Source organism: Salvia hispanica, chromosome 6 (genome assembly GCF_029641045.1).
Source record: "Salvia hispanica isolate PSC_SH4W2 chromosome 6, Shi_PSC_v1, whole genome shotgun sequence".
Taxonomy (NCBI): Eukaryota; Viridiplantae; Streptophyta; class Magnoliopsida; order Lamiales; family Lamiaceae; genus Salvia; species Salvia hispanica.
The window spans coordinates 40,136,749-40,158,007 of record NC_142697.1 but is presented as its reverse complement, the minus strand read 5'-3'; the positions used below and the strand labels follow the sequence as shown (position 1 = coordinate 40,158,007).

The 21,259-nt window shown below is 42.8% G+C and overlaps 1 protein-coding gene across 1 annotated transcript; it reads left to right on the top strand.

Moving 5' to 3' along the window:
• Positions 1-318: 318 nt before the first annotated feature.
• Positions 319-14,963, top strand: LOC148923784 (uncharacterized). Its single transcript, XM_089061610.1, has 2 exons — positions 319-1,534; positions 13,780-14,963. The coding sequence occupies exons 1-2, from the start codon at positions 319-321 to the stop codon at positions 14,961-14,963; spliced, it is 2,400 nt and encodes a 799-aa protein (XP_088917736.1).
• The last annotated feature ends 6,296 nt before the right edge of the window (positions 14,964-21,259 follow it).

Sequence of the window (21,259 nt, the reverse complement as noted above, 5' to 3'; positions counted from 1 at the left end):
CTTGTTCCAAGACGACATTTATTGTAGTAACTCAAGGGTCCCCAACATGCCTATAAATACATCGGTGTTGGGTACCACTTCATCATCTCATACAATACAATCAATAAGCTTTGTAATACTCTTCTCTCAAATATGCCGACTGAACCATTTAACATGGTATCAGAGCGGGTTTGGACTCAGATAAGGTATCATCATCGTCCTTGATACCTTTCTCGGCCCTTTCCCGTTTTTTCCTTTTTTCTTTTCCCGTTGTACCTGTAACCATAAGCCAAAATGTCAGATGACAATAAAATAATAACCGAAACCTCAGATTCATCTATGGCAGATGAATTTGCCCGGCAATTTGCCAATTTTATGCGCAATAGTTTTGCGACGAGCCAACCAAATCCACCAGAAACCACTGCTGTGTCATACAGAATTGACACACAGCCCCTCCACATCGGTGGAAACAAGCTTAATGGAGAAAATTACGCCCTTTGGTCCGTGGTTGTGAAGACGGCGATAAGCGGTCGGGGAATGGTCTCTCACGTCACCGGAGTGCCTTCTCCCCCTCCGCCAACTGATCCAGCTTTCATACAGTGGCAACAAGCCGATCACTGTGTGGTCACTTGGTTGTTACAAAACATCGAACCCCGACTGGTTAGTCGAGTTTCACAACATCCGACGGCGAAGCATATCTGGGATGCTTTGGCCGTCACTTATGGGAGCGGAGGAGATAAAATTCAGGTGTACGACCTCCAATATAAGGCAACCACGCTGCGACAGGGAAGCAAATCGTTAGATGAAATATGGGGCATGCTAACTGAGCTATGGATTGAAATCGATCAGAAGCAGAGGAACCCAATGATATACCCAGAAGATATAAAGATTCACGACAAGTTCATACAAGATCAGAGACTATGCCAATTTGTGTATGCAATTGATAGCAAATACGAAACTACCAAGAGGGAGATACTGAAAATGGATCCACTTCCCTCAGTTGATTATGCGTACAATCTGGTCCAGCAAGAGGAGACGCGACTCCAAGTTTTACAAACGGGAAACAACAACGGAGGAGTTGCAGCTGACGGAATCGGCGCAGGTCTCGCCGTCCGAGGGTGGCAGAACCAGGCCAGCGGTTCTCGGGGTGGCGGTCGCAGCGGCACCGGCAGAAACCGACGCAGTGAGGAAGAGGACAAGTCGAAATTGGTGTGTTCTTACTGCAAACGAAAGAGACACACAAAAGAGTCGTGCTTTGAACTCGTCGGTTATCCAGATTGGTGGGAGGAAAAGCACGGCAAGCCGCAGCCACCGCGGGCACCTTGGAGCCGTGGCGGTCACGCCGCCGCAGTTATCGGAGGAAGCGGAATCGGCGCCGTCCCTGGCAGCTCAAGCGCGACTGCCCAACCGGCAAATAGGACCGGCGACGCCACCATCCAATCGACGAACAAGACCGGGGCGGCGAATTTTGTCGCCGGAGGAAATGGGAGCGTCATCGGTGATTGGAGTGCAGAATTAGAGAATGGAGGAGAAGCGGCGCCCAATTTGGGTTCAGGTACATTAGGGTTTGGGGGCTCTTTTATTAGAGACCCCCAAACTTTTCAAAAATCAGAAAATATACCCCACCCATCTCCAAATTTTCAAAACCCCCCCTACCAAAATCACCAGCCTCACTTTTACCCCAAAACTTCCAGGAAACACATAAATACCCCAATTTTGTGCCAAAATCAATTTTAGCCTCTCGAAAAACACGGAATTGCGTGTACAGTGTCCAGTGATCAAGAAAAAAATGACAGATGGATATTTGACTGTGGGGCAACCGATACAATAACATATGATGCCACCGATCTCACTGAACTCCATAAACCTCACAAATCACACATCCAGACTGCCAATGGGGATTTTACAGTTGTTGAGGGGGCCGGGACTGTTAATATATCACCAACACTGCAATTGTCAAATTGTCTCTATATTCCTTCAATGTCTCACAAGTTATTGTCCATTAGTCATGTCACAAAGGAGTTGAATTGTACGTTACTAATGCAACCACAATTTTGTTTGTTGCAGGATATCCGAACCGAGGAGATAATTGGGCGTGGCACTGAACGTGATGGACTTTACTACTGAAGAGTTGATTTTCTTGCTTGCTGTATCCTATCAATTTCTAATTACACACTTCCTAGATCCAGTAAATCAACTAGATCACAAGGTCTAGAGACTCACAAGACTGGAAGTCTGGTCGTTGGTACGCAAGCAAACCTTCAAAACCCTCAACCACAGATACTAAACTAGCACAGGGAAGTAGGGATCGATCCCACAGAGATGGACTCGTAAAATACATGCGTAGAGAATTGGAAACTATTTTTGGGTTGGCTGCTGCCACGCATATTTTGGGTTGAGGAATTTAACTAAGTGAATTTGGAAATAAAGTATGCTATGCTAACTGCTAGATCTAGGCAAAAAATGAATTATGTATAAGAACTAAATCAAATCAACTACTAGATCTGGGACTTCTACGAACATCTCTAGACCAAGGAGATTAAAACAAGTGGGGACCAAACTCTGAAAAAGGTAAGTACGGACAGAATCGAATCTGTAGCCTAACTAACTAAAGCATCAACTGAAAATGACTTCATCTTCTCCAATGAACATAAATAAATGCAGAGGTTAAAATCAAAATAAGGCGTAGATCGGAAACACAATTTAACGGTAAACGAAACAACGGCGAAAGTTACACTACTAGACGAAGCAAACCAAGCAGAACAAAATCCCCATAATTTCATGCACAAATTCACCTCCCCTGTTCAGATCCACACTTCGGATGCTAAATCCACTCCGGATCCAAGCATCCGAACAAGAATCCAACCAAACACAACTCCATAATCAACGATTCTCAATTCTCACAAGATATTCAGCAACAATTACCAGACAACATCCCAATAGAACAAATCGAAATAGCAAACATCATAAGAATAGTAATCAAAACGGAATTCAACTCCATCACAAGCAGATCAGAACGTAGACAGAATAACCAAAATGAATCCAGTAACAAAAGCGACAAGCTCGACTTCCAAAAGTGAAGTTCGAGACGGAAATGAGTAGCAAACAGAAAATAAAAGAACGATTGTTTCTTCGCCCTCAAAAGGACGGTGTTGCACTGATACGTAACTCACGAAAACGAAAACCTCCCTTAACCACCAGAATTCCCCATATCCCTAGTGTGTGTGCTAAGAGCGTGACTGTGTGTGGAGTGTAACCGATCTGCCATTCTTGTTGCGCACTCCTTTATTTATAAGCTTCGAGGTGGGGCCCAGCGAGGTATTGATTGACTTGATTGCCCTCAGCTTTTGGCTTCCTTCCTCTAGCTTTTCCTCTTGATTCCGTTCCTGCTCCTCGCTAGATCTACTCCTCCAGCATCTCCTGGATCTAGCGCTACACACACACCTGACTTAACAAAACTTGTTAGATCCAGCAGAAATGTGATGTTTTTCACTATATAACCAATGCATGAAATTAGCCTTATCAAACTGCTCACACTTAAACCATACTTGTCCTCAAGTATAAAGACAAGAAGAAAAGAAGAATAAGGCGAATTTCAGGCATGGTTATCCCCTCGACCGACTCTACAGACTCTAGACAAAACTACTACACTTAGACACTAAAACAAAGAATACATAATCACATAAGATGAAAACACATAAACACATATGCATGAACTGGTTTCAACTTTTAGACAACCGTCCCCACAAGATTAAGGTCAATCCAACAGGCTGCACTCCTCCAAATAGGCCCTTTTCTCCCCTCTACCTAGCCAATCTGTCAGCTCGTCAAGATAGCCTTTTACTTCCCCAATTGTTAGATTCACTCGATCGCTCATTCCTTACCAGGGATGTTAGGACCGATTCTCTCTTAAGTTATTGCCAAACCACTGAAACCTCGGGTTATGAGAATTCCTCCTTCTATCCTCCGTCACTATCCCCCTTTTTTTCTTTTTTTTTTTTTTTTTTTTTCTTTCTGGACTTCGTCCAGCTTATACCTCCTTGATTTCCTGGACTTCGTCCAGCTTATACCTCCTTGATTTCCTGGACTTCGTCCAGCTTATACCTCCTTGATTTTTTTCTCTCTTTTTATTTCCTCCTCTGGACTTCGTCCAGCTTATACCTCCAAATTTTTGCGATTATATATTTTCTCCTTTCCCTTTTTTTTATTATTTTTTTCTTTTCTCTTTTCCTTCAGCATTCAGTGGCAGACTTTTGACATGTGTTAGCTCTAAGTGTTATCACAGGCTTATAACTCACCTCTAGAGTAGGGCTTCACAACTAGGCAAGTAAAGGCATTTACTATCGTTCTTGCTTCATTCAGATTGGTTCGGCTTACTAAAGAATCAGGCTTCTAAGTTGGAATACCTCCTATTTTCAATTACTCTCCCTAAGGGAATCTGCCGTATTATATCCACTAGTTCATGCGATACAATCCTAGACCTACAACTCCTCAAAGCATAATAACACTGCATTGATTCCTCTCCCCCTCCCACTTCACTCAAGCTTGTCCTCAAGCCATCGTCGTGAAGGGGGGAAAACAGAGAATTCAATGCAGAATTAAACAACAATTTCACTTCTCACACTTAGACCGAGCAACGGGCTAAGTGGGAGAAGAATAAACCAACAGAAAACATAGAACTTCTCACACTTAGACCAAGCATTGGGCTAAGTGGGAGAAGATAGCATAAAACACAGCAACGCATGGAAATAAAACACAGAAAAAGAAACACAAAAACTAAAATTTACTTGGTCTGGGGAAATTGCTCATTTCTGGGGCTGGCTCCCGCGAGAGCCAGACGGTGGTGGAACACTGGGGCGGTTTGTTTTCACTTTCTTCTTCGCTGGTTGCTCCAGCTCTTCCTTTCCTTCTGCAGCTTGATCGAGTCCTGGTTTCCTCATTAGCATTTTCGTCCTCGGTGGATTTGGTTAGGGTTTGTAAGCTTAGAGAGAGAATGACAGTAGAGAGAGGGAGGAGCAAGTTGTGAAATTATTATGTGGAGAGAGAAGGTCGGTTCGCATCTTTTACACAGAAGAGAGAGACGGTTGCAGGCATGACATCAGCGACCGTACTCCTCCATAATTGTCGGCATTTTGAATTTCAAATTATAACTTCCCTCCTCAACTGCTCCTTCATGCACTCTTCCTCTAATTGATTCCCTTGACCGCGACCTAAAAAAATATGAAGACCCCAGACTCCTGGGTCAAGGTTAAAGTACGAGACATAAATCCCCTTTGAGTTTGGGTCTTCGAAAATATTTTTGGAAATTTTTGAATTTTTATTTTGTTTGGATTTTCTTTGTCTTCTAAAGCAATTAAACTATGTACAATTACCTTTGAATATTCTCGAATCCCCTGGATCAGTGTGTAAAAACATAACATTTCCCTTGACCCAGGAGTTCATCGAGAATATTCCTTTGTCTGGCTAAGTGATAACTGAGAGCGCACGTAGTGGTATTTCCTCCACTACGCATAGCTCAGAATTATCCCTATAGACTTTCAATCGATGGCCATTAACAAGAAAAGGGACCGAGTTAGGAGCACTTCCCTGGATTTCCACTGCTCCGTGTGCGCGGAGGCCAACGATGGTATATGGACCTACCCACTTTGACTTCAACTTCCCTGGCATTAGCTTGAGTCTGGACTGAAATAGAAGTACTTTCTGCCCCACCTGAAGTTCCTTGACCCGGAGGTTCTTGTCGTGCCAGAGCTTCGTTCTTTCCTTGTACCACATTGCTGAATCGAATGCCTCTAGCCGTAGTTCCTCCAGCTCCTGTAATTGCAGCTTCCTTTCTTCTTCACATGCCACAGACTTCATATTCATTTCCTTAATGGCCCAGTATGCCTTGTGCTCCACTTCCACGGGTAAGTGACACATTTTCCCAAACACCAACCTATAAGGTGACATCCCGATTGGTGTCTTGTAAGCAGTTCTATACGCCCACAAAGCATCGTCAAGGCGTTTACTCCAATCCTTCCTTGTGGTGTTAACTGATTTTTCCAAAATACTCTTTATCTCCCTATTAGAGACTTCAGCTTGCCCATTCGATTGGGGGTGATATGGTGTAGACAATCTATGATGCACGCCGTATTTCCTCATGAGCGCTTCTATAGTGCGGTTGCAGAAGTGTGTTCCTTGATCTGAGATAATCGCTCTAGGAACTCCATATCTGCTGAAAATGTTTGACTTCAGAAACTTGGCCACCTCTTTAGACTCACAAGTGGGCGTAGCCTTCGCCTCTATCCATTTGGAAACGTAGTCTACAGCGACCAATATGTAAGCATTTCCGTACGACGACGGAAATGGGCCCATAAAATCCATCCCCCAAACATCGAAAATTTCGCAGATCACTATGGGCACTTGGGGCATCTCATCTCGTCTCGAGATTCCCCCTGTCTGTTGACACCTTTCGCAGCATTGACAGTATTCAAAGGCATCCTTGTTCAATGTAGGCCAGTAGAATCCACTGTCTAGAACTTTCCTTGCGGTTCTCCTTGGTCCGAAATGCCCTCCACACGCCAAGGAGTGACAATGATGGAGTACATCTCTTTGTTCCCATTCAGGAATGCAACGTCGAATTATCTGATCTGCACACATCTTCCAAAGATAAGGATCATCCCAGAAGTAATATTTGGCTTCGCTTTTAAGCTTCATCTTCTGGGCCCGGGAGGCTTCCTCTGAACTTGGCACCTCTCCCGTGACCAAGTAATTTGCCAGGTCGGCGTACCATGGTTCTGCGTTACGTACGCGCTTTCCTCGATCAGATTCTCCTGGACCTGTTAAAACTAAGACAGATTCCCAGCTTATCGGTCTAGGTGGTTCGTCCATATAGTACAAATGCTCTTCGGGAAAAACATCGGGAATAGCCTCGTCCGTATCTCCTTGATGAATTCTACTCAAGTGGTCAGCCACTCGATTCTCTGTTCCTCTTTTGTCCCTTACTTCCCAATCAAACTCCTTTGACCCAAGAAGATAAGGGCGGAATTTTTCGAACGAGTAGACGACAGCCAACATTTCCTTCTCCGTAGTATCGTAATTCTTCTGAGCTTGATTTAGTGTCTTGGACGCATAGAAAATTACGTAGTTTTTCCCATCTATCTTCTGCCCTAGGACGGCTCCCACAGCGAAATCGCTCGCGTCGCACATTATCTCAAAAGGGTGATTCCAGTCCGGTGCCCTGATAATTGGTGCGGACACTAGTCTCTCCTTGAGCAATTGAAATGCCCTCTTGCATCCCTCATCAAACTCGAACTCCACATCGTTGTGCAGCAAATGAGTGAGTGGTTGCGCAATTTTTGCAAAGTCCTTGATAAACCTTCGATAAAACCCTGCGTGACCGAGGAATCCTCTAACTTCCTTTTGATTTGTAGGGTAAGGTAGCTTTGCAATCACTTCCACCTTTGCCTTGTCCACTTGTATTCCTCTTTCAGAGACCACATGACCTAAAACAATCCCCTCAGTTACCATGAAGTGACATTTTTCAAAATTCAGAACTAGATGTTTCTCTTGACATCTTTGCAGCACTAGGTCAAGGCTGGCTAAACAAGTGTCAAATGAGCCTCCATATACAGTGAAATCATCCATGAATATCTCGATGCACACCTCTAGTAGATCCGAAAAAATACTCATCATACAACGTTGGAATGTACCTGGTGCATTACATAGACCAAATGGCATCCTTCGGTAGGCATAAGTTCCAAAAGGGCATGTAAATGTGGTCTTTTCCTGGTCCTCTGGGTCCACGAAAATCTGGAAATAACCGCTATATCCGTCGAGGAAACAGAAATACTGTTTACCAGCCAGCCTCTCTAGCATCTGGTCAATGAATGGTAAAGGAAAATGATCCTTTTTGGTGGCTTCATTTAGTTTCCTATAGTCAATGCACATCCTCCATCCAGTGACCAGTCGAGTAGGCACCAACTCGTTCTTGTCATTCTTCACCACTTGTATTCCAGACTTCTTAGGTACCATGTGAACCGGACTGACCCACTCGCTATCTGGAATAGAGTATATGATTCCAAGGGACAGTAGTTTCAGAACTTCCTTGAGCACTTCCTCCCTCATGTTTGGATTCAGTTTCCTTTGTGGATCACGCCGAGCCTTTGCCCCTTCCTCTAGTCTGATGTGGTGCATGCAAAGATCAGGGCTAATTCCAACTAGGTCAGAAAGTGTCCACCCTATGGCCTTCTTGTTCCTCCTTATTACTTCCAGCAGCGCACTCTCTTGGTCTTCAGTCAAGCGGCTGTTAATTATCACTGGACAAGTTTCTCCTTCCTCCAAGTATGCATACTTTAAATTTTCAGGCAAAGTTTTCAACTCCTTCTTCGGTGTGATGGCTTCCTGAGGTAAAGGGTTCTCCGCCTTACTTCTTGGCGCCATTTCCTCTAGATTCGCTCCCTCGTCTGGGCTCTTCTCCTGAACAGATCTGGCTGATTGGAATGATAGTGGCTGGTGGCAGAATGCCATGATCGCTTCATTGATCTGATCATCTGTCAAGTCCTGTGTGAAAAAAGTTTCACACCATCCTGTCACCTCCTTTTCTACAGTCTGGCTCAGCTCCGAATTGTCAAACTGTTCCTGCATTAGTTCAGTCTCAAGATATTCTTGGACTAGGGGGTTAATTACATCTACAACATGCAAGTTTTCAACATCAAGCGGTTTTTTCATAGCTTCTTCAATGTTGAAGGTGTATTTCTCCCCATGATAGTCCAGGCATATGGTTCCATCAAACACATCAATAACAGTCTTCGCGGTGCGAAGGAAAGGTCTCCCCAGTAACACCCCACTAGACTCAGCAGATTCATTACCCCTCATTTTTATCACATGAAAATCAGCTGGGTATAGGAAATCATGCACTCTGACTATGACATTTTCCAATACTCCCTCAGGCGATATGCATGTTCTATCGGCCAACTGAATCACTACTTTAGTATCGACCAAACTGACTCCCACCAATTTTTTATATATTGACAGCGGTAGGACATTTATCGAAGCACCTAGATCACACATGGCATGCTCAATTTTAATATCACCTATAGAAATAGGAAGAGTGAACATACCTGGATCTGTACACTTTGACGGCATCCTCCTCTTTTGTATCACGGCGGATACATTTTCTCCTATAACAATCTTCCCATCAGGTTTGGTTTTTCCTGCTATGAATTCCTTGATGAACTTGCTGAAGGTGGGTATTTTCAGAGCCTGCAAAAAGGGTAGGTTAATCTCCAGCTTACTAAATATTTCCACAAGGTCCTCAGTATCATCTTTCTTTTTCTTGGCTTCTCCTCGATATGGGAATGGTTTGGGTCGCTTTACTGCATTCGTGGAACTCCCTGCTGGGGCTGCACCTGTCTCCCTGCTTCCCTCTTTAAGTTCCAACTCAGGTTCTGGATCAAGGAAAAATGGGTCACTTAGTCGAGGCATAGATCCCCTTAAATCTCCCTCCTGGAGGTCATCCTGTATAGGAATTTCTCTGAGTCCAGGATCATCTCCTCGAGACTTCTGATTCCCCTTTTCTCCGTTCATCTGTGAGGGTGTCTCCTCGTTTATCACTTGCTTCGGTCCTTCATAGCCTTTCCCCGATCTCAAGGTAATTTGACTAATATTTGCTCGGTCTGGTGGTTTGACAGTGGCAGGCAATTTCCCTTCATTTCCCCGCATTTCGTTCAGCGACGTGGCCAACTGGGACATCTGCTTTGCCAACATGTCCATGGCAGACTTCTGCTCCTGCTGGGCATCTTGAATTTTGTGCACCACGTCATTGTTAGCCTGCATGTTATTCTGCATGTGTTGTTGGAAATTTACCAGGTCATGCACCATGTCATCAAGATTCCGCTGTGGTCGGAAACCTTGAATTGAACTGGGATTAAATCCTTGATTTTGATTGGTTCCAACCACCTGGTTCTGGCGAAAATTTCCCTGACCTCCTTGATTATTGTTGTACTGGGTTGCTGGACCTGGGTGACTCTGTTGGAAATTTTGATTGTTTCCTGAATTGTTCCTCTGATGCGGTGGCACATAAGAATTCCCTTGGTTGCTCTGGTTCCTGTTGTTCCAGTTATGCTGATCCCCTTGGTTACGGAAATTCCAGTTGTTCAGCCCCTCTTGCTGCTTCCCTGCCCAGTTAGAATTATGCTGTGGTCCTTCCTGATTCCGGCTGGGCCATGTCTGCTGGTTCTCCGCTGGACCTGGGTGTTGTGACTGTGGTTGTTGGTTCCCTTCAGCCCATCTGAAACAAGGATTGTCCCTCCATGGTGCCTCCTTAATCTTCCACTGGTTCCAGTTGGTATTTTGATTACTTTGATTCCAATTCCCCATTGCATTCACTTGAGCTTGGAAATCTCCATCGAGTGAGGGATTATTGTAAAATTGAAGCTGATGTTCCTCTTGACCTGGGTTTTTTTCCTTATCAGTCGACCCAGGGGTATTTTTCTTTTCAATGGCATTTAGCAGTGCCTTCTCCAGTCGATCTATTCTGTCTCTAACCTCTTCTCCTTCTCGTTCCTTAACTGTGTTCGCGGAGCTTCTCCTCATGATAGCACGCGGGCAGTCATACGCCTTCTTCGCGTCGATTAATCTTCCCAGAATCTCGCGTGCCTCGCTTGCCTTATTCTTGGTGAAATTCCCCCCGCTCGAGGAATTCATTAAGTCCTTGGACTCAGGATTTGCCCCTTCGTAGAATAGATAAAATGTTTCAGCCTCCGTCATCCTGTGATTTGGGCAAGCGTCAAGCAGGCCTTTAAACCGAGACCAATATTGGCTTAAAGATTCATCGTAGTCCTGCTTACACTCTTGAATTTCTTTTTTCAAAGCGTTTGTCTTATTGGACGGAAAGAAATAGTCCAGGAACTCCAATTTGAAATCCCTCCATGTGGTGATCGAGTCAGGTGGAAGCCTCAGCAACCAAGTGTTTGCCTCTCCTTTCAATGCAAATGGAATCGCTCGCAGGCGATAGTCCTCCTCGGTAGTTTCGTTAGGCCTTTTCTGGATGCTACATAGCTTACTAAACTCGTTCAAAAACTCATAAGGACACTCATTCCTCCGTCCAGAGAATGTAGGTAAAACGCCCAGCACATTCGTCTTGATCTCAATAGACCGCTGACGTTGATTTGACACTATGGCATGAGCTGGCTCTCCGTCGAGATGTGCAGTTAGCGAACCAATCTCTGGGTCTAGGTCCACTAAGTTTGCCATTACAGACTCCTCTTCCTCCCTTTCCGAATGCTCAGTTTCTGACGACGACCGTGAATCCTCTTTCCCCGATGAATTCCACTCTTCTTCACTCCCTGATTCAAACGGAAATGGATCTACAGTTGACAACCCCGATCTGGTAGTTATGGCGGATGTTGATTCCTTAACTTGCCACTTCAACTGCACGTTCCTTGACCAAGATGGGTTGCTCCAGATTCCTGACCTTGAGCCCTTGCTCATAAACTGCCAAAAGCGAAATTCAAAAGATTAAAACTATTTACACCAAATCTCTAAACACATAAACAAACTACGCCATCCATCCCCGGCAACGGCGCCATTTGAAGAGTTGATTTTCTTGCTTGCTGTATCCTATCAATTTCTAATTACACACTTCCTAGATCCAGTAAATCAACTAGATCACAAGGTCTAGAGACTCACAAGACTGGAAGTCTGGTCGTTGGTACGCAAGCAAACCTTCAAAACCCTCAACCACAGATACTAAACTAGCACAGGGAAGTAGGGATCGATCCCACAGAGATGGACTCGTATAGTACATGCATAGAGATTTGGAAACTATTTTTGGGTTGGCTGCTGCCACGCATATTTTGGGTTGAGGAATTTAACTAAGTGAATTTGGAAATAAAGTATGCTATGCTAACTGCTAGATCTAGGCAAAAAATGAATTATGTATAAGAACTAAATCAAATCAACTACTAGATCTGGGACTTCTACGAACATCTCTAGACCAAGGAGATTAAAACAAGTGGGGACCAAACTCTGAAAAAGGTAAGTACGGACAGAATCGAATCTGTAGCCTAACTAACTAAAGCATCAACTGAAAATGACTTCATCTTCTCCAATGAACATAAATAAATGCAGAGGTTAAAATCAAAATAAGGCGTAGATCGGAAACACAATTTAACGGTAAACGAAACAACGGCGAAAGTTACACTACTAGACGAAGCAAACCAAGCAGAACAAAATCCCCATAATTTCATGCACAAATTCACCTCCCCTGTTCAGATCCACACTTCGGATGCTAAATCCACTCCGGATCCAAGCATCCGAACAAGAATCCAACCAAACACAACTCCATAATCAACGATTCTCAATTCTCACAAGATATTCAGCAACAATTACCAGACAACATCCCAATAGAACAAATCGAAATAGCAAACATCATAAGAATAGTAATCAAAACGGAATTCAACTCCATCACAAGCAGATCAGAACGTAGACAGAATAACCAAAATGAATCCAGTAACAAAAGCGACAAGCTCGACTTCCAAAAGTGAAGTTCGAGACGGAAATGAGTAGCAAACAGAAAATAAAAGAACGATTGTTTCTTCGCCCTCAAAAGGACGGTGTTGCACTGATACGTAACTCACGAAAACGAAAACCTCCCTTAACCACCAGAATTCCCCATATCCCTAGTGTGTGTGCTAAGAGCGTGACTGTGTGTGGAGTGTAACCGATCTGCCATTCTTGTTGCGCACTCCTTTATTTATAAGCTTCGAGGTGGGGCCCAGCGAGGTATTGATTGACTTGATTGCCCTCAGCTTTTGGCTTCCTTCCTCTAGCTTTTCCTCTTGATTCCGTTCCTGCTCCTCGCTAGATCTACTCCTCCAGCATCTCCTGGATCTAGCGCTACACACACACCTGACTTAACAAAACTTGTTAGATCCAGCAGAAATGTGATGTTTTTCACTATATAACCAATGCATGAAATTAGCCTTATCAACTACGTGGATGAGATAGCTCAAAAAGGAACTGCCATGCTAACTCACGGGTCGGCAGATCGGAATGCTTGGCTTTGGCATCGGCGTTTGTGTCATCCCTCTATCGGTTACTTAAAATTGTTATTTCCTAGTATTATTCCTAAGCATGACATGTACTGTGAAACTTGTTTTCTGTCCAAAAGTCACCGAAACTCTTATCCTTTAAATAGTACTCGTGTTGAAACCTTATTTTCCTTGGTTCATTCTGATGTGTGGGGTCCCGCACCAGTTATTGGGGGGCAAGGTCTTCGATATTATTTAGTTTTTGTCGATGATTGCACTCGTATGACCTGGGTATATTTTATGAAACATAAATCTGAAGTTTTCTCACACTTTACTCACTTTTACCACCTTATCCAAACTCAATTTCAAAAATCCATTCAGATACTTCGGTCAGATAACGGGAGGGAATTCGTTAATTCTAGTATGAAGCAATTTTTCCAAGAAAAAGGTCTTATACATCAAACCACTTGTGCCTACACTCCTGAACAAAACGGTGTAGCCGAAAGAAAAAACCGATCTCTCCTCGAAATGACCCGTTCTATGCTCATAGAATCACAAGTCCCAAGCCATTTCTGGCCAGAAGCCATTGCCACCTCAGACTACCTTTTAAACCGGCTGCCTGCTAGTATTCTCAAACACAAAACCCCTCCGCAACTCTTGTCCACCCTCACCACGATACCTCCCCCCTTGACACTAGAACCTCGCGTCTTCGGGTGCTCGGTTTTCGTCCATATCCCTAAACACGAAAGAACTAAATTATCACCATGTGCTATTAAATGCGTTTTTGTAGGATATGGGGTAAATCAGAAGGGGTATAGGTGTTTTGATCCAAAGTCAAACCGTATGTTCGTTACAATGAACTGCAATTTTCTTGAAACAGAGTACTTCTTCACCCACCTTAGCGGCCAGGGGGAGAATACTATTAGGAATAACAATGACATTGACCCGCTAAGTTGGATGACAATACCAATACCAATGCCAACGCCAAGCAATCCTGAAGCTGACCTAACAGAGAAAGCAGTAAGCAATTCCGCTGAGCAAGTCACTGATGTGGTAGAGTCTATTACAGAACGTGACATCGTCCCAACTATTTCTCCGCTTAGGTTATCCAATGTAAGTACTCTTTTGGATACAGATAATTGTTTGGCTAACACTGTGAATACAGAAGAGATCGAAAATCCAATCGAGGCTATAGAAGGGGAAAATGAGGTCGAAGGAGTTGATCCTGACACTAGGAGATACATGCTTCCTCCAAGGCCTAACAGAGGAGTTCCACCCAAAAGATACACACCAGAAAAGATTGTCAGGAAAAGGCGCTACTCTATCGTGAACCTAGCAAAAGGCCATCTATCTGAAATGGCTCGGGCTTTCGAGAATGCACTATATGAGGAAGAAGAAATACCACAGACATGGGAGGAAGCTATGAAACACAAAAATTGGAGGGAAGCAATGAAAAAAGAGATTGATGCACTGATCCGGAACCACACTTGGGAGAAATGTGCCCTGCCAGAAGGAAAACGACCAGTAGGCTGTCGGTGGGTTTTTACTATCAAGAGAAGACCTGATGGCTCCATAGAAAGGTACAAGGCACGGCTTGTCGCGAAAGGCTACACTCAGACATATAGAGTTGACTATTCAGAGACCTTCTCTCCAGTAGCCAAGATGGACACAGTTCGGGTTTTGTTATCTATTGCTGCTAATAGGTACTGGCCATTGCATCAGTTCGATGTAACGAATGCCTTCCTCCATGGTGAATTGGAGAAGGAAGAAGAAGTTTATATGGAGGCACCTCCGGGTTTCAAAGCAGATTTCAAGACAGGTGAAGGGTGTCGATTGAGAAAAACCTTGTATGGATTAAAGCAATCCCCAAGGGTGTGGTTTGGAAAGTTTGTCGGGGCAATGATTAGATATGGATATACACAGAGTAATTCAGACCATACTCTATTTTTCAAGAAGCAAGGTGATAAGTGTTAGAGTTTGTATACTAGAAATCACGTTTCGAGTGATTGAATACTGTAAAACTCTTATTTTATTTTCCAATGAATAAAACAGATTATTTTTGTCATAATGTTGTTATGTTTTACATTTAATGGATGTTAATGCATGTTTAAATGTATAAGTTAACTTAACAAAGTCTAAGTCTTTGTTTTAGTAGACCGGTTGTGGGCGTCGTCCACTTTAAGGTAATACGGTCAGTTCTAAACAAAGAAAAATATGAATTTCACAACCTAGATGGAATTAGACTACCCATCGAGAAAGGTTGCAATGTCAGTCCGTATATTTCTAAGCCTTACTGAAATAAGATGACATTGGTGTGGTATAGCACTGAACGGATCTAACAGCAAGACTTGCCTTGGGCTATCTACTGAAAGGCGAGGTCTTGATAAATATTTATTTCTTAATCAATGTAGGTTAGCATTGAGCATACGGTATTGATTATGCATTGCTTTGACTTATCAAATGGTGCGGGTTTTTCGTAGCCCAATTATCCTGATATATTGGGCAGTGGTGATCGATATCTAGCGGTGCTAGGATTGCTATTATATTGAATCGTGCACGAGGTGAGTCTCGTTTGATAATGTCCTCAAGAGGAGCGCGAAACTAAGTTTTATTATTCGGAACCTAGCTAGTTGGAGTATGATTACTCTATGAATAATAAATGAGTGTTTCATGCTAAGTCCACTCTTGGAATTAATAAGAAGTTAATTAATTAAGTCAATAGCAGACATTAATTAATTAATGGACATATTAATCTTAAGCACGGGAAATGAAAGATAAACGGAAACCCGGATTACTTATAATTTCGGATTTGGATGGGGAGAGTTCAATATTACTTCTGTAGTGGCTGCTCGTAATATTCCAATTATAACTTATATTAAATTGTGGGTTCAATTTAATTAGTAAAAAGTAAATTGGATGAGCCCATATCCAAAGCCTTCCATAGATCCCTGTCTGGGCCCAAAAGGAACTTAATATAAATAGGAGAATAAAGGAGACAGAAAATACACAATATCTCATATTGCAATTTTCGAAAATTTCGATCTCTCCCAGCTGTAGGAGATTTCGAATTTGAGTCCTATTCCAAAAAGGATTTCTTCTGTCTTCTTTATTTAAGTCCTAGTATTCTAGTAAGATCAGCCCACACTGATATTAGAGTACAGTTCGGGAACCAGAGAGAAGATTTGTGGTCTAGTACTTAAAGCTACACGTGGAGAAGTCGCTAGCCATCTTCAATTCTTTGGAGAATTAATTAGGTATTATTCTACTCCGTAGAAAAGCATGTTTTAGGTTTTCAATATTCTTAAAGCATGATTAATTCAAGTTATGAGCATGATACATGTGATAATTACGCGAATAGATTTTGTCTAAATAATCTGCTAAATAGATCTGATTATTATGTGATTTATTTACATGCTCTTCCGCTGCGTGCACCAACAATTGGTATCAGAGCCAGTCTTTGGCTCTGATTATTTGGATTTAAATTTCGCGAAATTCATGTATGCATGTCTTGATTGATTACGAAGCATGTTCTTGTGTTTTTATTTTTTATGTTTATGCATGTTGAACTCAAGAACATTCGAATCATAGAACTTGAATTATTCGAACGAACTAGATGTGCGATTCGTCGGCGCTTGCGCCGGGACGAATTGCGCTATGATCGATCGAAGAGGGTTGCCAATCGAGTGGGAGCCGAGGGCGACGGGCATGGGGCGACGCGCCGGCGAGCAAGGGCTCGCGCGCGCCACCGGCCAAGCCCGCCAAACCCTAGCCGGCCCCGATCAAACGCGATGCGACGCGACAGGAGCCGAGGACGTGCGATCACGCGGCGACGCGCATGCGAGCAGGGGCTCGCGCGCGCCGCCGATCGAGACCGCGAGCCCAGGCGGCACCAGACGCGTCGGACGGAGGAAGCCTGGCACGGTGGCTCGTCCGAGAACCACCGAGGCGCCGGTCTTCTTCGCAAAACCCTAACCCTAACCCTAATACCGAAACCCTAGCCGACCCAGCCCTAGCGAGGCGCAACCGAGAGCAGCCGCCGGCTGCTGGTGCGCGCGAGCTCGTCGGGCAGTGGGAGATCGCCGGGAGGTCGTGGCTCTGGCTGCGCCTTCTGGCTCGACGACGACGGAGGGTGAAATCTCGGCGGTTGTCCGCCGGGAGGAAGAAGGGAGAAGGAAGAGCGCGCCGTAAGGCGCGGGTTTTCCGGCGGTCGTCGGGGGGCGAACACGCCGTCCCGGCGAGAATCTCCGGGGATATCTTCGTATCTTCGTTGTGTAGATTCGTGCCAACCTCGAATCTCTAGAAATTGACGAAAGATTATTTTAATGATTATTTAATTGTTTAATTAATAGATATCATTAAAAATAATATTATTTAATGAAATAAAACATTTTGGGAAGATTTCCCTAGATTTTAGGAATATTTGGATTATTTTCTATATCTATGAATATTTTATATCCTAGATGATATAGATAAGAATAATTTAATAGTTTCCTAATTATAATATATATCTAGAATCTATTATAAGATATGATATATATAAGAATACATTAAATAATATAATTGATATTCTTCCTAATCTTGAACTTGGAAATTATATGAATTTGATTTTTCATGTCTAATTAAGATTATAAATAATGTATTTTATTTTAGATATATCTTATAGTAAGACATGAATGAGAATTAAATTCTAGATTAATAGTTTCTATATTAAGATATTAAAGATTATAAAAGATTTAATTATCCAGTAAATTAAATACCAACAGAATTTAATTAGTCTTAATCTGCCTTAAGGCTAAAGGATAATTAATTAAAACCATAACCCAAATATCTAAGCGATAATTATGAACTAATGGTTTATATATGGTCTCCATCGGTTGGACTGCCAAATTTTGTGAAGCTGATTTTCTAATATTATCGCCACCTACAGAGTAGGGACAATAATCCTACGAAAACAGTAAGTTCATAAGGGCGGACTTCTCAAATAATGAATAGAGTGAACTAGAAAGTGATTCCTAATATTATCGCCACCTACAGAGTAGGGACAATAATCCTAAGGAATTGCGAGTTTCAGGGTTCAATCGGAATTTATGAGATAGCTTGATTTTGTTATCAACACATGAACATTGTTATGGGAGTGTGTTGTAGAAATAAAATACTGTAATGCTAAACCAGGTGGTCGTGCTTAGGAAGCATTTGACATGTCAACCTCCAGAGGAGGAAGCTATTGATATGTCGGTGTTGTGACCAGTAAATTGTCGAAATTTTAATGCGTATTAACCTCCTGAGGAGGATACAATTTATTAATTTTGCTGTTGTAAGATTTTGAAAAGTTTTATGGTTAATCTACTCAATTTCCTTACATAAGTTTATGACAAATAGTAAAATCTTCTGTTTGAAGTGCAATAAAATTCGTCAAGATGTCTTTTAATCCTCTTTCTGCCATTCTCAAAGAAAACAAACTCGAAGGCCAAAATTACATCGAATGGAAACAAAACTTGGATATCGTTCTCACAGCAGAAGAGTACAAGTTCGTACTCACTACTCCACGCCCAGCTGTCCCGGCTGCTAGTGCCAGCCAAGCATTGCGAGATGCGCATAGACGGTGGCATAAGGCGAATGAGATGGCTAAGTGCTACATGTTGGCTTCTATGTCATCAGTACTCAAGCATCAGCATTCTGCCATGGAAACTGCCGCCGAGATCATGACAAATCTCGCAAATCTTTTTGGTACTCAGAATCGAACGGCTAAGTCTCAAGCCTTTCGGAGTATCATGACGAAGTCTATGAAGGAAGGCTCGTCTGTGAGGCAACACGTCCTCGAGATGATGAGTCACCTCAACCAGATTGAGGTATTGGGAGGGACGATCGATCCCGAGTCCCAGGTTACTATAATCCTTCAGAGTCTTCCCCCTAGCTTCCAGCAGTTCAAGCTCAACTTTGAGATGAACAAACGGAATTATACTTTAGCAGAGTTGCTGACTGAACTTCAGTCGGCGGAGGACCTTATGGTTCAAGCTAAAGTAGCTATGATGAGTATCGCGCCTAATTCCTCTGGCTCTAAGGCTAGAAGAGGAAAGAAAAAGGCACCGAACCAAGTAGCAGTCAACAATGCTAAGGGAAAGAAGAAACAGCGGGGTGACAAGAAGCAAACTGGAAAATGCTTCAAGTGTGGAGAGAAAGGTCATTGGAAGCCAGATTGTCCTAAAAAGGGCAAGGCTACAGGTATGCACCATGCTCTAGTAGTCGAGTCATGTTTGGCTTTGACATCTACTCATACTTGGGTTATTGATACTGGAGCAACTGATCATATATGTTTTGATCCTGACTTGATGCAGGTGACAAGACGGCTACATGATCGTGAGATAGAGGTCCAGCTGGGCGACGCTACGAAAGTGGCGGCCGTTGCAGTGGGAGACGTTTATTTACGTTTTTCTAGTGATAGATTTTTGATTTTGAAGAATGTTTTGTTGATACCCTCTTTTAGAAGAAATTTAATTTCAGTTTCTAAATTGTCTTATGATGGATATTCGATTTCTTTTAATGACAATTGCGTTATTAAGAAAGATGGTTCTTATATCTGTCGCGGTATCATGGAAAACAATCTGTACACGATCACTTCTACACAATTTAATCAACGTAAATCAGAACTCAATGCTACATCGAAAATTTCTAAGAAAAGAAAAGAACCTTCAACTTCAATGAATGAAACGTACTTATGGCACCTTAGACTTGGTCATGCCAACGAAAGAAGGATTCATGCGATGGTTGATCAAGATCTTATTAAAGGTCTTGAGAAGGAACCGTTTTCGAAGTGTGAGTCCTGTCTCGAAGGCAAGATGACTAAGAGATCTTTTAGATCAAAGGGGAATAGGGCCAAAGAAGTACTTGAGCTCATTCATACTGATGTGTGTGGACCAATGTCAACCGAGGCAAGGGGCGGTTTTCGATATTTCGTCACCTTTACAGATGACTACTCGAAAATCGGATACATCTATTTGATGCGCTACAAGTCTGAAACTTTTGACAAGTTCAAGGAGTTTAAGGCTAAAGTAGAGACGCAACATGGTAAGAGTATCAAATGCCTGCGATCTGATCGCGGAGGCGAATACCTAAGTGCCGAGTTTTTGGACTATTTATCGGTAGCTGGGATTGAATCCCAAACGACTGCGCCGGGCACACCCCAGCAGAATGGCGTGGCTGAAAGAAGGAATAGGACCTTATTAAATATCGTCAGATCGATGATGAGTTATGCACGGTTACCTGTTTCGTTTTGGGGTCATGCTTTGCTTTCTGCAAACTATCTCTTAGACGTCTTACCTTCTAAATCTGTTCCTACTACCCCATATGAGTTGTGGAATGGGCGTAAGCCCAATCTAGAACATCTCAGAGTATGGGGGTGTCCGGCTCATGTATTGGAAAAGGATCCAACTAAGCTGGAATCTAGGACTGAGGTTTGCGTGTTTATAGGATATCCTAGAGGAACGAAAGCTTATGAATTCTATAGTCTCAGAGATCAGAAAGTGATTGTGAGCACTCATGCCACATTCTTAGAGGAAGACTATGTAATGAATCATAAGTCCAGCAGTGAGATTGCTCTAGAAGAGCTAACTCAAGTTTCAACTTCCATTAACCAAGAACAATTACCAAGTGTAACAACAATTCCAGAAACTTCAACTAATACTCCAGATATTGTAGTGCCGCGCCGCAGTGGGAGGGTCTTGTTAGAGTTTGTATACTAGAAATCACGTTTCGAGTGATTGAATACTGTAAAACTCTTATTTTATTTTCCAATGAATAAAACAGATTATTTTTGTCATAATGTTGTTATGTTTTACATTTAATGGATGTTAATGCATGTTTAAATGTATAAGTTAACTTAACAAAGTCTAAGTCTTTGTTTTAGTAGACCGGTTGTGGGCGTCGTCCACTTTAAGGTAATACGGTCAGTTCTAAACAAAGAAAAATATGAATTTCACAACCTAGATGGAATTAGACTACCCATCGAGAAAGGTTGCAATGTCAGTCCGTATATTTCTAAGCCTTACTGAAATAAGATGACATTGGTGTGGTATAGCACTGAACGGATCTAACAGCAAGACTTGCCTTGGGCTATCTACTGAAAGGCGAGGTCTTGATAAATATTTATTTCTTAATCAATGTAGGTTAGCATTGAGCATACGGTATTGATTATGCATTGCTTTGACTTATCAAATGGTGCGGGTTTTTCGTAGCCCAATTATCCTGATATATTGGGCAGTGGTGATCGATAT